Raw genomic sequence first — 15,190 nt, 5'->3', positions numbered from 1 at the left:
TTATACATATATCATGTATCTTACTCTTCTAGATGTATTTCATATATTACAATTTTCTACAGTCCTAACTCATTGTAAATCCATTAGAGGTCACTTACCAATTTCACCCAAGGTGTTAGGTTCTGTAGCAGTATCCAGTCATGAAAATTTTATACTATTTCATGGACTAGTTGTATATTATCCTACATTAACTTTTATACATCAGAATTGGCTATAATTATCACATAAACAGACATAATTCTATATAGTTATCATTCAAAGTTTCTAGTTGGACAGTTGCAACATGTGACAACAGGGGGATTAGTTTTGACATTTTCAATACATGAAAAAAATTCTTAAAACTTCCCGTGGATCTTCTGTTTGTGCATTTCTTTAACCTTTGATAAATAAAGTGTTTTTACTGTACATCACAACAAGCCTTGCCTTTTTCTTTACACTCCCAACAAAATTCACTCTGCTTCTCCTTAATACTAAATCCACAGATCTCTTGTTCATTGTTTGTACACTTCAAAGAATACAGAAATTCCATTAATTTTCCATGAACATTTTTTGAGTGACAGGATTTGGTCTATCTAATTTCCCAAACTGTGTTCTGTGGAACCCTAGGATCCATACAATATATCCAGGGGTTCCACAAGAAAATTTTGTGTAGTGAACTTTGAGTCAAGAAGCAGGCCATGTATAGGTATGGTTTAACTATACTTAACATATAAATACAAGAAACAGAAAATAAAGTTCTATAAATGTATTCATATATGTAGTTCCCTTTGGTACAAAGATGATAATTTTTTTATGATTTAACATTTTAACATAAGAATGTTTCTTAAGGCTTCCAGCAATAGTTTTAGAGCTCAAAAGTGTTCCATGGCTGAAGAAGTTTAGGAAACTTTGATCTAGACACTAAATCAACTAAAATGGGACAATGAAGAAAATACAACAAAACTATGAAAATGTTATGCTGCTGGTAAATGCATTCTAATTAACAGGTCAAAAAATCAGATTAAATAAAATCACTACAGGATGTAAGCAGAATTATGACCACTATCCAGAATCAGAGAATATTAGATCAATCCATAATGCTCATCCTATCTTAAAACATTGATGATTTTTTATTTTCTTCTGTGTGGACAGTGCTACAGAAAACACACTTTGTGCTACTGTCATCTATCCATGAAGTGTACCTTTTGTCATTAAACAAGGTTCACTGAACCAGCACTTTCCAGGCATTATTTAATATGTACACAAATTTGATAAATGCAAAAAATACTTTTTACTTCATTGATGACAACAAATAATAATAAGGCAGACCTCTTTCTCACATAGATATTAATATTATATGTGCTAACCAATGGAAGACATTTTTTATAGATAACAGTGGCAGTATTACAGTGGAAAAACCAATAAAAGAAGATATTTCATTCTGAGAAATGGCACAACATGAATAGTAAGGCAAAAACATCAGACATGGAGTGAACTGGAAGTCTGCTATAACTATACTGCATGCAATTTCTGCAGTATGCATTGCCGACAGGGCACATTCCAAGTATCTTGAATGAACAGACTACTACAAAGTGTATGTGGTATGTGCATGACAAAGTGTGAAAATATTATAGTTTAGTGAGAATTTCTGAGAAATTAACATCAGCTTTGGCTTTGTTATAGCAAACAGAAACATTACAGCACTTTCAGTGTGATGTTGGAGGTCTCAAAGACAACATACAAGAGAAAGGAATGATCTGTAGGTTATTCTAAGCAACGAGGAAAGTGATACACAACTGTGGTTGTTTTGATTTGCAAATTGTGACACAAACTGGATAATTTGTCCCCTAATATACCACAATCACAAACAGAATTTGAGAAAATTTCCCAACTTTCAAGGTGTGGAAGACATTTTATTTTTCTACTGATTTTCCAGAAACTTCATGACTCATACAAACCCTGTTTGATGCTACAAAAATCAAGTAACTTTGAACTTAATTAATCCTTAAAATACCATAAATGTGTATGACCATACGAAAACAAATGGTGATCCTAATATCAAGTAGATGATAAAAATAAAAAATTATCACACATAATTAAACATTCATTTGTCAATCTTATTGGTATAGCCATTTTAATTCAAAAATCTTGTCTGGTTTTAACCATCAAATTAAAAAAAATAGTAACTGTAATAACTGTTTTGACTTGATGTTTATGATCTTTGATTTAGTTTAACAAACAGTTTTGTAACAATGTTATAGAACTACTTTAATTATGGCTACTGCCCAGTCAGGCAAAATTAAAAACTGTACAATTATAAAAAAAAATGCCTATAAAATTTTATCATATATTATTAAAACATACAAAAAATTTAAGGAAACAAACTTTAAATTATATTAAACATATTTTTCATGCTAAATCACTTAGGTAATTTTTATTACTAATATTGTAAAATTATTACATATTCAATAACTTACTCTGAAGTTCATACACTAATTCCACATCAGACAATAGTCTAGAGTGGGAATCCTTTCCTGGATCAATAGTCCGTACATGAAGCAACTTACTCCACCATCCTTCACTTGCCTTATCTGTTTGACTGCTGCTGATACCCCTGTATTTGGTGAAAGAACAGTACAGTTGAAGGAAATAAAAATTGTACATTTATGAAAAAGTAATATATGGTGAATGATAAATTTCCTTCCAGAAGTCTAAAATTATTGGAGATATCTAAGCAACTACCTTCAAAATAACTAATATGATTAAGCACCACTATAATATATTTTGGTGCCTACAGTACACACTGAAAGAAAGTTGTAAAACACAAGTACCACAAAACTATAAAAAAGACATTTCCTACAATGAAAATGTATTTCCAATAGATACTCACATCTAGCTTTCCCAATTCAGTGCTGTCATCTATACACAAATTTTTTTGCTTGCTACAAGCCTTGAGGCTCCAAACTAAATCTCAAGTGTTTCCATTTGATATTGATGCATAGTTGAATGCATATAAGCATGCAACAACCCTCCACCAGTAGAGACAAAAATGAGTGTATTACAAGAACAGCCCATTCCATGGCCTGAAGGCATTTGAAGGTTGGACCTGACTGAGATGTGAATTGAAAAATACACCTAAATGGATGAGATACTGTGTGAGAGTAAGAATAGACTTCTCCATTTTGATGAGAAACCCAGCTCTCACAGCTTTGGATAAAAGAGCTCAAGTGTGAAACTATGCCAAGTGATGGGAAGGAGCAAGAAGAAGCCAGTCATCCAAATAATGGTGTGGATGCTCAATGAGTGAAAATGACATGAAAAAGATCTGACAATCTGGAAAAAGATGTACGGTGCATATGCAAAGCCAAAAGGTAGAATGCAAAACTGAAAAACCTATCTCTCATGCATAAAACAGAGATAATGACATGAAGACTCCATGATTGGAATATGAGGATAGGCATCAGCAACATTGAACTTTGTTTGTCATCCATAAACCGGGTGCAAAGTGCCACTGGAGGGAAAGAAATGACTATGGTAAACTGAGGAGTCTGGAGGAAATGATTGAGATGAGAAAGATCGATGACATGTCATTAATTGCCCACTTCTATGGAACTACGAGAAAATGGGAATAAAAACCCTTGATAGAGGAGTCGACACACTCTACGGCCTCTTTGGATGACTTGTGCCCGACAACTGGATGTAAGACAATCTATGGGGATGGGAAAGACAACCAGTATGAGAGACAGTGGAGGAGGAGATGTAAAATGAAAAACCAATCCTCTTGTAAGAACCTGATTAACCCACTCATCACTGGCAAAGATCTCCCATACAGATGTGAACCATCTGATTCAAGCCACCATAGAACCAGACCCATTGTCAGCACTTCCCATGAGCAGAGAATGCCCACTGGTAAGGGCAGAATCTTCCTTCTATTCTTATAGAGATGCAGAAAACTGTCCAGCAGAAGACCAAGAAAGGCAAGAGGCCAGTGTCAAAAGAGATGAGTGGAGATGGGCCACATCTAACCGACATTCTATGGAATCTGGAAAACCTGCAAAATCAAATGTCTGAGAAAAGGAGCTTCTCTGAGATCTCAAAGGGTCAAATAAAGAAGTTGAATGCCCTCAAGAAAGGCATCTCTCTGCAAAAGATTCCAAAAATCCAACCAAGAGACCAAAGAGAGAGCAGAAGCAGCTGATAACTGTACCAAAGCAAAGTAGAATTCAATAAGTGACTAAGATCTTCTAAAAATTGAGCAGGAGTCCTTGAAAGGCCTCAGACAACAGTTGCAAAGAAGATAAAACTGCAAAACTCACATAACTGATAGTCAAATTCAGGAAAACCGAGTTAGGTTAAGAAGAATAGTGGCATCAGGCTCAGAACCCCAAATAGGAAGAAGAGGATCTCACTTCTGAAAATCTATATATGGGTCCTCCGAGCAATGGAAAGCTAATGCATGCTGATAAAATATACAGGGAGGACAATGCATGGCAGCACCAACTCTCAATTGATCAGCAAATCTCTGAGCATGCACATCAATGTCTAGTGAAGGTGGAAAGACCAGGTAATCAGCTGAATGACTTTCCACTAACAAAGAAGGAGAAGAGTCGTAAGCCACAGGAGAAATGCTCAAGACATTACAAACTTGATATATTAGGTGTAAACATGGTTGAGGAGGCGGGATGTCTGAGTCTCGTTATTAGCTGTCTGAGCAATGGAAGGAGCCAGAAAAAAAAATCTAAATTCTCACCAGTCCATCCCTGATCCTCCATAAGCTCAGCCTCTGAGCCGAGAGGAGAAGAAACATCAGACCTCGTGTAAGACTCCACCTCTCTTCATATGAGGTATTGGACATCCTCTGTTCAGTGGGGGCCTCCCCACAATGCCCAGGCAATGCTAGATTCCAAAGGTGGCAGAGTAGCAGCTCAAAAGAGTCAGCATGTCAGAGACATAGATATGAGAATTCATATCTGAATTGTCTCAGATTTTTTTTCCTATAAAAATTGATAATAAACTCAAAACCCAATAAGATGGGTAAAAAAAATACATACAAAGCATAGGTATAACTAAAGTTATACAACACATGAGAGAAACCCACAGGAAGCACAAAGAACCTTTGTTGTAACATTCTGCCATCAAGAAAAGTGAATAGGAAGTAATAACAGTGAGCAAATATACAGATCTAGAATAGGGGTGCATTGATGTAGGTGGAGAGAATCACAATATTTAGCTTGCTATGACCAATATAGAGGAGAACAAAGGCTAGAGCAAGTGATATAAGATTCATACCAATGCTTAGATGGGCAGAGAAAAGAAACCTTTGTTAGGATAAAGCTAAAGTGTGAGATAAGGTATGTGTGTTTTGAAAAACAGAGTAATAGGTTACTACAACCAAAGACAGCAAGTATAAGCCATATTTAAGGACAGGACTACACTTGATGTTGTCTCTTTCTTTTGTATGGAAAAATGTTATACCAATTATTGAGATATACTGTCCAAGCAGAAAACCCCATCTCAACAATGGGTGCTGAGTAAAAGCAAATAGGTTTAACACTCACTTAATGTGGATCTTGAGTAGGTTTTCCCTGTGAAGCAACTTTGGCCAGTTGGCAGGTTACAATGGCACAATCTTAAGAAGCACAAGATTTAGTTCCTCAGGCAACATTTGATCTTGTGAGTCTTGCCTCCTCCAGTTTGTTGTTTGTTGTTATGATGGAATGTATAAAAACTCATAGTACACATATGAAGATACTATGAAATGCATGAATGATATGGGAATGACGACTGGAAAACACAACAGGTACAACTCACCACACTAGAGCCTCTAGGAGACTGAAGAATGGTAAATTGATGGAAGCAATAACCAGGGGCACAGGAAGCCACCCAGTGATGATAGCAATGAAATATGTTGTATGTGTACTCCACATACAAGCCTGTAAGATTTCCAAAAATTGGAAATGAAAAAAAGGCAACAGAAGCTGTGAAATGTCAAAACTGGCAGGAGGAGATGCAAAAAGGTGCAAGGTTAGACTCACCCATAACTATGCAAGAACATGTAGGTAATGTAGAAGGGGAAAATTCCCCAGATGAGGTCTGCCACAGCAAAAATAGTCAATACTGATTTCCACAAACAGGCAGCCAGTAGAAGACACAAAGATGATCAGGATGAGAAGCATAGTAAAATGATGAAATAGAAGGGGGGGAGATGGGAGAAAACATCTGTTCATCCTCCCATGCAATTCAAGACTTCAGAAGTAAGAAGTAGACTGGAAACAATATCAACCAGTCCTAATGATAAGGAGTATGGAAAATGTCTAAGGTTTAAACCTCTGACCAACAACAACCACAGGCAATGATAATGATATAGTATGTCTTGCGAGACAAATGATGCAAGAAACATGAAAAAAACACCACAAAGGTGGAGGGCAAGTAAGAGTCTAAAGAACCACAAAAAGGTCCCAGTAGGGAAGAGGGACCAGATGATGAGGAGGATGAAAGGAAGAGGCAGAAGGGTGTGGACAATGCCTACAGTAACCTGCAATGGATGAAGCAGACAGGCCCTAGATGAAAAGCCAGACAGAGAAGGAAGATATGGAAATGTAGAACAATCTAGCTGAAGAAAATGGTGGAGGGACTAATGGTGGTAGACAGTTTACTTACAGTGATAAAGGGCAAGAGCAGAAGGTTGAAAAGAGTAAGAGGAAAAAAATTAATACTCCACAAAAAATTCCTATACATCACACAATAGACTGGACAAATCTCACCTGTGAAGTCAAAGGGAAAAAGTAGAAGGTAGGATAAGTAAAAAACATCACTCCAGGAACTAAGATCCCCAAGTCAGAATGTCATTCAGAAATGCACCTCACCCTAAACAGGTGAAAGTCTGGAATGAAAGAAGGAAAGGGAATACCAGAGTTGGTGGTAGAGAGGTATAGCCACCAAGCAAGATCCTCCAGAAGTAAAGGAAAGAGGTAGATTTGCAAGGTTAGTGGAAACCTGAAAAGGTTCCATTCATATATCCACTGTAGGGAAGACATATGTGCACAGCAAAGCAAAAGGAGAGGTTTCAAATGAGCCATGGCCCCAAAGGAGAACCCCAGTCCAGAAAGTAAATTCAAGGTATGAAATACGGTAATTAGATATTAAAGGTCTAGTAGGCAAATAGAAGAAGGTTGGGCATAGCTGACATGAGTCAAGGCTAAATGAGAACTAGGATCAGTGAAAAAGGATGAGGAAAATTGATGAGACACTCCAAATGATCAGAATCACAAAAAGGAAGTGAAGTGAAGTAGAGAGGATTATGCATGAGAAAAAGTGAAGAGAAGCCTGTTATCAACATAAAATGGATCACAGACCCAGAATGTGATCCAGGCAATTGAAGGTTCACATAATGTGAATGAGAATGCAGTGGGACCAAAGCTATACCCAACAGAAAGGCACAGAACTGGAATGTGATCCAGAAGGATGAATAGGAGAAACAATTGTGAGGTCAGGGGATTATAATGTGGAGAAAGGCACCTGAAACACAGATCTTGGTCTTTCATAGGTCAAGCTGAAATGACCAACAGAAAGAAGTTCACAATCCAATAATGTGTGATGACCATGGAAGAGAGGTAAATAATCAGATGCCAGTCCCTGACCTTTGGGGGGGGAGGAGATAGAAGGTGGAAGAGAAGATCGAAAGAGGGGCTGTGAACTCTCATGATGGGTTAATATTCCCATATTTCCAACATCACCAAAATAAATAGTCAAAAGTGTGCAGGATCAGATGGAAAATGAATGGAAACCAGTTAGGACCATAGAGGTGGGGAGAAAAGGACTGGGTGATCATTGGTGATTAGGCCAGTAAGATATTGAATGAAAGTGAGTCAAGAAGTGGGGATGGACAGTATACACAACACAGGAATAGAAGAAGAGCTGGGATGAGATACAGAACAGTTGGGTCAAGGCTGTGACAATCTGGAAAATCAAAGCTTGGGGAATTGGGGACACTATTAATTTCCTCTAGACCAACAGAAGGGTCAAAATCAAGTTCCTGGAGAAAGGTGGACAAGAGACAGACTTGACACAGGAGTGTAATCTTCCCAAAAAAGTTCCAACAACAGAAAAATTAAAGAAGAAGAGAAATGGTAGAATGGACCATGGAAGCAAGAAAGGAGAGATCTAAATTCCCAAGAAAAGTCATGAGGGGAAAAGGAAAGTACTACCAACATAAGGTGAAGAGAGGAGAGGTACCAAGATAGCAATAAGAAAGTCACAAAGACAGGAAAATTAACTTTAGAGAGGGAAATATCAATCAAAAACATGTCAGCACTTAACAATGATAAGGGAAAGAATAAGGATTCATGTGTACAAATGTAGAGGAAGTCATTACACATGGAGGTGTGTTGCACTCCTATTGGTGGAAGGTTCTGCTGCATGATTATGTCATCATGCAATGGTGCAAATTCACGTTTTCACAATGATGATGACTTGCAAATCTCATTACAGAACACAAACTCAAGATGAGAGAAGCTTTTGTGTATTGAGGTGAGATATTGTTTTGGAATTTAAATGTCTGTCTTGGTTAAACACAGCCTGAGATAAAAGGGCCAAAACATATTAAGAAAGTCATCAATTTGCAATGAAGTAACAATGAGAAAATGATATAAGGACTACAAATCAATGATAGTGTGCCAATACCCCAAATTAGTGGGGATAAGAAAAAGACAGGAATAAAAGCCCTAAATAGAACAGAAGACAGGTCCAGGTCCTATACCTCCCACTGCCAACATAGTGGACACCACATCCTGAAGATGAAGAAGGTTAAAAAGATCAGAGGGAATAGGATAGGAAAGTGGACAATGAGAAAAAAGAGGTGGAGTATGAAAGACAAGAGAAATGATGAGAAAGGACATGCAGAGCCTAGAAGTTATTGGTGGAAAAAAAAATACAGAAGGGTTATGTGGGAGGTGGGGACTGACATGATCAGAGCCCAGGATTGATTCCAAAAATAAATCACTGCTGAAAACCACAACAGCTAGTTGGTGATGGTGACAAGTGATTAACAGAAGCAAGAGAATAAGAAACAGGAGAGGGGTAGCTTGATGCGACTCTTGAGGACAGGTGGCAGTCAGAGGTAACTGTAGATCAGGATCAAAAAACTAAGAAAACAATAGAAGATTGTAGGCAAACAGTCTAAGCCAGAATTCCAAGAATTTGGGACCATCCCCAAAGGTCAGATCCGTAAAAAAGTGGGCAAGAGAAAAGGCCGTATGTAGAAAGAGATGTGGATACCTGACTGAGAAGATCCACAAAACAAAGAAACCATGTCAAAATAAAGACAGGGAAGGAATAAATGGAAACCAAAATGACAAACAAATAATAATAGATGTCTCCACCAAAATTATTGGGATTGTAATGAAGATATGAAAGGCAGAGATGAAGTAAGGTAAAACAGACAAAAACAAACATATAGCTTGAATGAAAAATTAGTAAAAGAAGCACTGCAAAGAGAAAGAAAAATATAAAAAATGAAGAAGAAATATAAAAGGGCCAGGACCTGAAGCCATCACAAAGGAATCATAGAGAAGAGTAGAACAAGAAAAATGTGGAAAAATGCAGAGTTGGGACAGAAGGAACATGAAGCAAAATAAGCAAACAGACATTATATATGGATGGAATATCACATACCTAATTCATGAGCATAGCAAACAGAAAAGGAGGAAGTACTTTCTTCATCAGGGAAAGAAGAGCTCAAAACAATCACCAAAAGTAGAAGAGCTGGCCAAAACCATCCACAGGCTCCATAGACGGCAAAAAACATCATGACTAAGGACATGAATAGGAGAAGAAATAGGCAGAAGGGAACCAACCACCTGATGCATACAAGCATGAATATCATCAGTTAACTTGGTACAACATGGTTAATCACAACTCAATAAGAATGTGGAAGCTAAATTATCCAAGACATCGAAAGTACCTCCAACAGATTGAAATCCAAGATCTGACACATGCAGGTGTGTGCTGTACTAAATGGGCAAAAGGTATAACAACTGAATGTCAGGTCCATGAACACATACGAACACAAAATATGCCAAGGAAAGAATAGCCTATGATCATGTGCTAGTGCTCACAGATATTATATACAAAGGTCATGTCACCATTCTGTTGGTGGAAGGCTAAAGCATAATGACCATTACATCATAAGCTGGCACAATACATGTAAGTACTTGTAGTGGTAGGAGTTAGTTCAATACTTGTGGCATGCAAGTAAAATTTCATGGCTGTTGAATGTGAGGTAATAACTCATAGCAGCGCAGAAAGGCAGGTAGTGTTTCTGAATAAATAAAGTCACTCTTAGATACCTATTTAATATCTACAAGTTTTTTTATTCAAGAACTCTGTTTCTGATAAAACTAGATATTTGTGAAAAACAGTAACAGAAATTAAATCATTAATAACAGTCTTTATCTATCTGATTACAAGTTACAGCTTTTACAATAAGTAGGACATTTCAATCACTGTGCAACCATTTTTCAAGTACACAAGTTTTAATGGTAAAGAATATATTTTAACTTGGGGAGTGCAGAAACAGTATAGCACTTCACTAATATCAACACATGATGTCCATGCCAGGCTAAAACTCCCACCTTCCTAAAGAGGGGGGAATAAGTAATAAACAATTAAAAAAAAAAAATAAGGATGATGTAGAGATTGCAATGCCAAAAAGTACAGAAACAAGGTAGGGATGAATATACAAAACCATACAAAAATCCCTATGTAAGTAGCTTATGGAAATTAGCCATTGTAAAACTTTATAGCATTATTCAATTTAAATGCTTTTATTCAAACCTGAATTCATGTAAATGAAAGGAATTTAACATTTAGTTGTAGATAAAAGTTTTTCTTGGAAAAGTTTGGCTATTTACGTAGGGATTTTTGTATTCATTCCTACCTTGTTTCTGTACTTTTGGCATTGCCATCCCTACATCATCCTTATTTTTTTCAAAATCTTTTTATTACTTGTCTCTATCTCCAAACCAATACTCTATCTGTAGTGACACTTTGAGTCACTGATTTCATCAAGTTTATCTCCACTTGCTCCTTTATCCTAATTTCTTTGTCCTGGTTTTTAGCAGTGCCAGTCCCACTAGTATTCACTAATGCAGCGGCCAGAGCTTGTTCATTTTAAATTAAAGTTAGTACATTTTCTCTATTGTCATTGTTAATGTCTTATCTGGGATGAGATAGAGATTAAATTGCACAATATTAAGTTATTTGACCCATTTTAGTTTCACTTTTTTTTGCATTTATAAGTAATTCAGTTGGGTAGAAAGCTTATCATATAGAAACTAACCCTCACTAAGTCTTCAACCATGTTAGGTAGAGTGATCCTAATTGACTTTCATAAAACTTCCCTGCCAATACTTTTTAATCCCCTCTGTAGGCATCAGCATAGAAGGCCAAAATATTGTTTCATTGAAGAAAGAAGACAGATATGGACCATAAATTTCAACCTCACAATGTAGGATGTTAGTCAGACAGGATGAAAAAGAAATCTTCAGTATATGGAAAATGACATCATCAAGAGCTGTTCATTAACTTCTAACAAGAATGACTGCTACAAAATGTGCACTTCCTCATCTTCTTGATCAACAGGATAAAGGTTTCTCATTTCTTTACGCTGTATTCTGAATACAAAGTATGAATGAACACAAGTTCACGATTTAGAAAAAAACAAAAACACTAAACTCCAATGAATCATAGTTATATTTTTCTAACAAGGTTATTAGCTCATGGACTGAATTGCTACTAGCAGTAGTGGTGAGTTTAAGAGAAGAATCAATGATTTCCTGAAAAACAATGAATGATTTGAAATTTTTACTTTTATCAGGGATGATTTGAAAAACTTTGTTGTCCACATATTATGTTAAGATAAGGGCTATATCAGACAACATTAGTTTGTCACCTTCCAGCTTTGTAAATGATGCAAGATTAGTTGCAACATGCCTAATACATCACTCACTTGCATACAAAAAATGTTATTATTAAGCAGACCTTTGTGGTTGTGGGCACAGATGTGGATGTCAACCTGCAGACCTATTGTGGCTTGATATTTTCAGGAACTTGACAAAAAATCCTTTTCTACCTTTCTCAACTTGAATATGTTTGAGTACTTGTTTTGAGACATTTCTCTCTCCAAAGAACTTTATAATCTGCTCCATTGCTTCTTTACATTTACTCACAGTTCTTTGCCTGCAAATGGCCTTACAAAGCAGGTTCATAGTATGAGCTACAAATCAAAGATGATGAGTTGGGGATATTTCTCTAAGTAGTACCCATGCAGCTCTCACGTAACTTGTATGACCTGAGGCCAAGATTAGTATTATACTGTCCAAATTTCAAAGATAAAACTTCACAGTCTAACAGACTAATTTCTGAATGCATAATCAGTCACTCAAGATCAATATGGGCATTAAATGTCTCCTGTAATTTTGCCATTACCTGCAGTTCTCAGCCCAAAGAACTGGCATTAATGTTAGTCATTTTTATGCATCATAAAATTTCCCACTTCTAAACTCAGTATTTTATTTTTTAATATCTTAAGAACCCTAGAAAAAATAAGTTAATAAGTAATAATGAACCAACCTTTTTAATTTTAAGCCTATTTATAGTAATAGCATTAGCAAACAATTTAGACTAGTACCAGTATCAATAATAATAATAATACATACATGTTCTCTCAAAAGTATAAAATTATCAGTTACTGCAATTTACATAACTACCTACATTAGTAATTGTTATTATTTATGTTCATAGTATTACTAAGATTATGACATGTACATTTTGCATAAATTTCGTAAAGTAGTCATACCATCTATTTCACATAAACTACTCCAACAATTATAAAATCCTTAGTGTAACACTTGAAACTTTAACTTTTAAGTTACACAGTTCAGGTAAGTAAACTTGTATAACTTCTTAGTCCTACTCATTAACTAATATATAATTATGAGATTTTTCTACGTATATACCAAGTTATTTTTCAGGTTTCACTTTCAACTTTATCTTTTAACATCTAAATGGCTAATTCTGGCACTTAGATAACATTTCCCAATGTAATTGAATACACTCAAAAAATATGTTGTTTTTGAATGCATCAATACTTCAGGAAACCTGACACTTCACAAGTGGAATCTCCTAGAAAATGAACATGCCATTTTATACTATAGTCATAATAATGATATTCAACAAGTAAAACAGTAGTTATGCATTATTAAGCACTAATATCACCTAATTCTATAAAGCTGGCATATTGGAAGTTTTTTCTTATATTGTGACTTCTTTAGAAATATTTTAGATTCTATTTACTGATCAGTAGGAATGCTCTGTACTACTGTCATACAGTTGCTTCAGTAAATCAACAACTATTTGAGGCATAATATTTGAATTATTTTGAATATACTGAAAAAAATGGTATATACCTCCACCGTATTCTTAATTAAGTAGATTAAAACAACTGTTCCTGCTGGTGTTGCCATAATCTCATTTATGAGTTGTTCAAGATCAACAGAATACATGATTTCAAAAGCTTTCCTTCTATATCTTCCAAATTCATTGTCATATTCCTTCTTGCTTACAAGTTACAATCCTGGGACAGTAATTACAAAAATCATCCAAACTTTTGACATTTGTTAGCAATTAGTTCTCAACAGTTATAACATTAACATTCATATCATCATTTTCAATGACAAGGAACCCACTTTGAGATTAATAATGCTTGAAGACAGCTTGAATGGGTAATGAAGAAGAAATTTAATATAAGTTTAACGTAACAGCAAATGTACAACATTTCAACAAGGTTTTGATGATGACAAAACCTTGTCAAAACATTGTACATTTGCTGCTATGTTAAACTTGTATTAAAGTTCTTCATCATTACCCATTCAAGTCATCTCCAAGCATTATTATTCATGTCATCATCTTTTTTTTAACATAATTTACTTTTCTTTTTGACTGTTTTTCTCCCACTATAAATGAGTGTTCCACATATCTTTGTATCCCAAATTTCCTGGACAACTTAATTGGTAATGGTATAGCAATTCCATTGTAATCATACCCACAAGCAGAACACTCCAATTTCCAAACACGTAAAACAACTATTTTAAAATTCCACCTTTACAACGCCATTTATCATGTATGATACCTTACACAAGTCCAATTTATAATCAAAAAACACATAGAATAAAATAAGGCATGCGATTTTTGCATAATTTGCCAAAATTTGGCAGAAACTAGAAAGTCGCGTGATACTAATATTTTCTTTCATGGATCTTGTTCTAATTTCTAGAGACTAACTTTTAAAATCTAAGTTAATTGTCTGTATGATGTATCACTATCAGTATCACTTTAAAAGTTTAAAAACAAAAAAGTAGTTCGCCTTATTACTCACAAAGTCAAATGATGCTATTTATTGGTTAAAATAAATTCCAGATCAGACTTTTTGAAACGACAGCATCTTCAGTCACCTTTACTTAGCATTACTCGCGAATCGGGTTTAACTTTAATTAATTTAAAGTTTACCGTACGTTTAACTACGATTGAACAAACCGTGCTACGACTACGATATATATTTATTTATTAAATTTATTTACTTAACTAATCAGCTGCTTAAAGTTATATTACAACTATCAACTTAATAAATGATACGTTGGTATTTTTTAATGCTTCAAAACATACCTAGTAATTAGAGAATAAAAGCCAGGAATATCCCGATAAAACTTAACACTTTTCATAACAATAGATGCCATTATTAATAATTCGTCTCCTTTAACCTATTCGTACGATACTAGCGTCCTCTCATTTGCCTTTTCTAAGATGTTAAAATGATTATTGTTGTAAATCAAAGTGTCCATCAACAAGATTATAAACATCCCTTTCTGGACAGTTTGCTTTACAACAAGAACGGTAAAAAGAATTAAATAAGAAAATGAAAAAAACGCAAAACTTCATTGTCTAATTAAGAATGGACAAACTAATACAAAAAACCTGTTCACTATATTGAGATGAAAGGAAAGAAGAACAGCCCTTTAACAAAGAAATTTTTTATAATTTTAACAATATTTTAGAACTACTCTCTAGCGAATGAGGCAGACTCACACGAAATAAATTAAAAATAACTAAGGCTCTCAAATTTCGGATATAAAAATCAAATCTACCACATAAAAGA

At 35.2% G+C, this 15,190-nt stretch overlaps 1 protein-coding gene across 2 annotated transcripts in view; it reads right to left on the bottom strand.

Moving 5' to 3' along the window:
- LOC106461988 (protein NipSnap-like) overlaps positions 1–14,794 on the bottom strand; it is a 63,010-nt gene extending 48,216 nt beyond the window's left edge. For both annotated transcript variants that reach the window (XM_013921857.2, XM_022389106.1), the window contains exons 1-2: positions 14,701–14,794; positions 2,457–2,593 (exon numbers count right to left, since the gene is read on the bottom strand). In XM_013921857.2, the coding sequence (XP_013777311.1) occupies positions 2,457–2,593; positions 14,701–14,771 (208 nt within the window). In that variant the 5' untranslated portion in view covers positions 14,772–14,794. The remainder of the gene's footprint in view (positions 1–2,456; positions 2,594–14,700) is intronic.
- Positions 14,795–15,190: the final 396 nt, after the last annotated feature.

This window comes from Limulus polyphemus, unplaced genomic scaffold, assembly GCF_000517525.1.
Source record: "Limulus polyphemus unplaced genomic scaffold, Limulus_polyphemus-2.1.2 Scaffold1071, whole genome shotgun sequence".
Taxonomy (NCBI): domain Eukaryota; kingdom Metazoa; phylum Arthropoda; class Merostomata; order Xiphosura; family Limulidae; genus Limulus; species Limulus polyphemus.
This window is presented reverse-complemented; position numbering and strand designations above follow the sequence as displayed.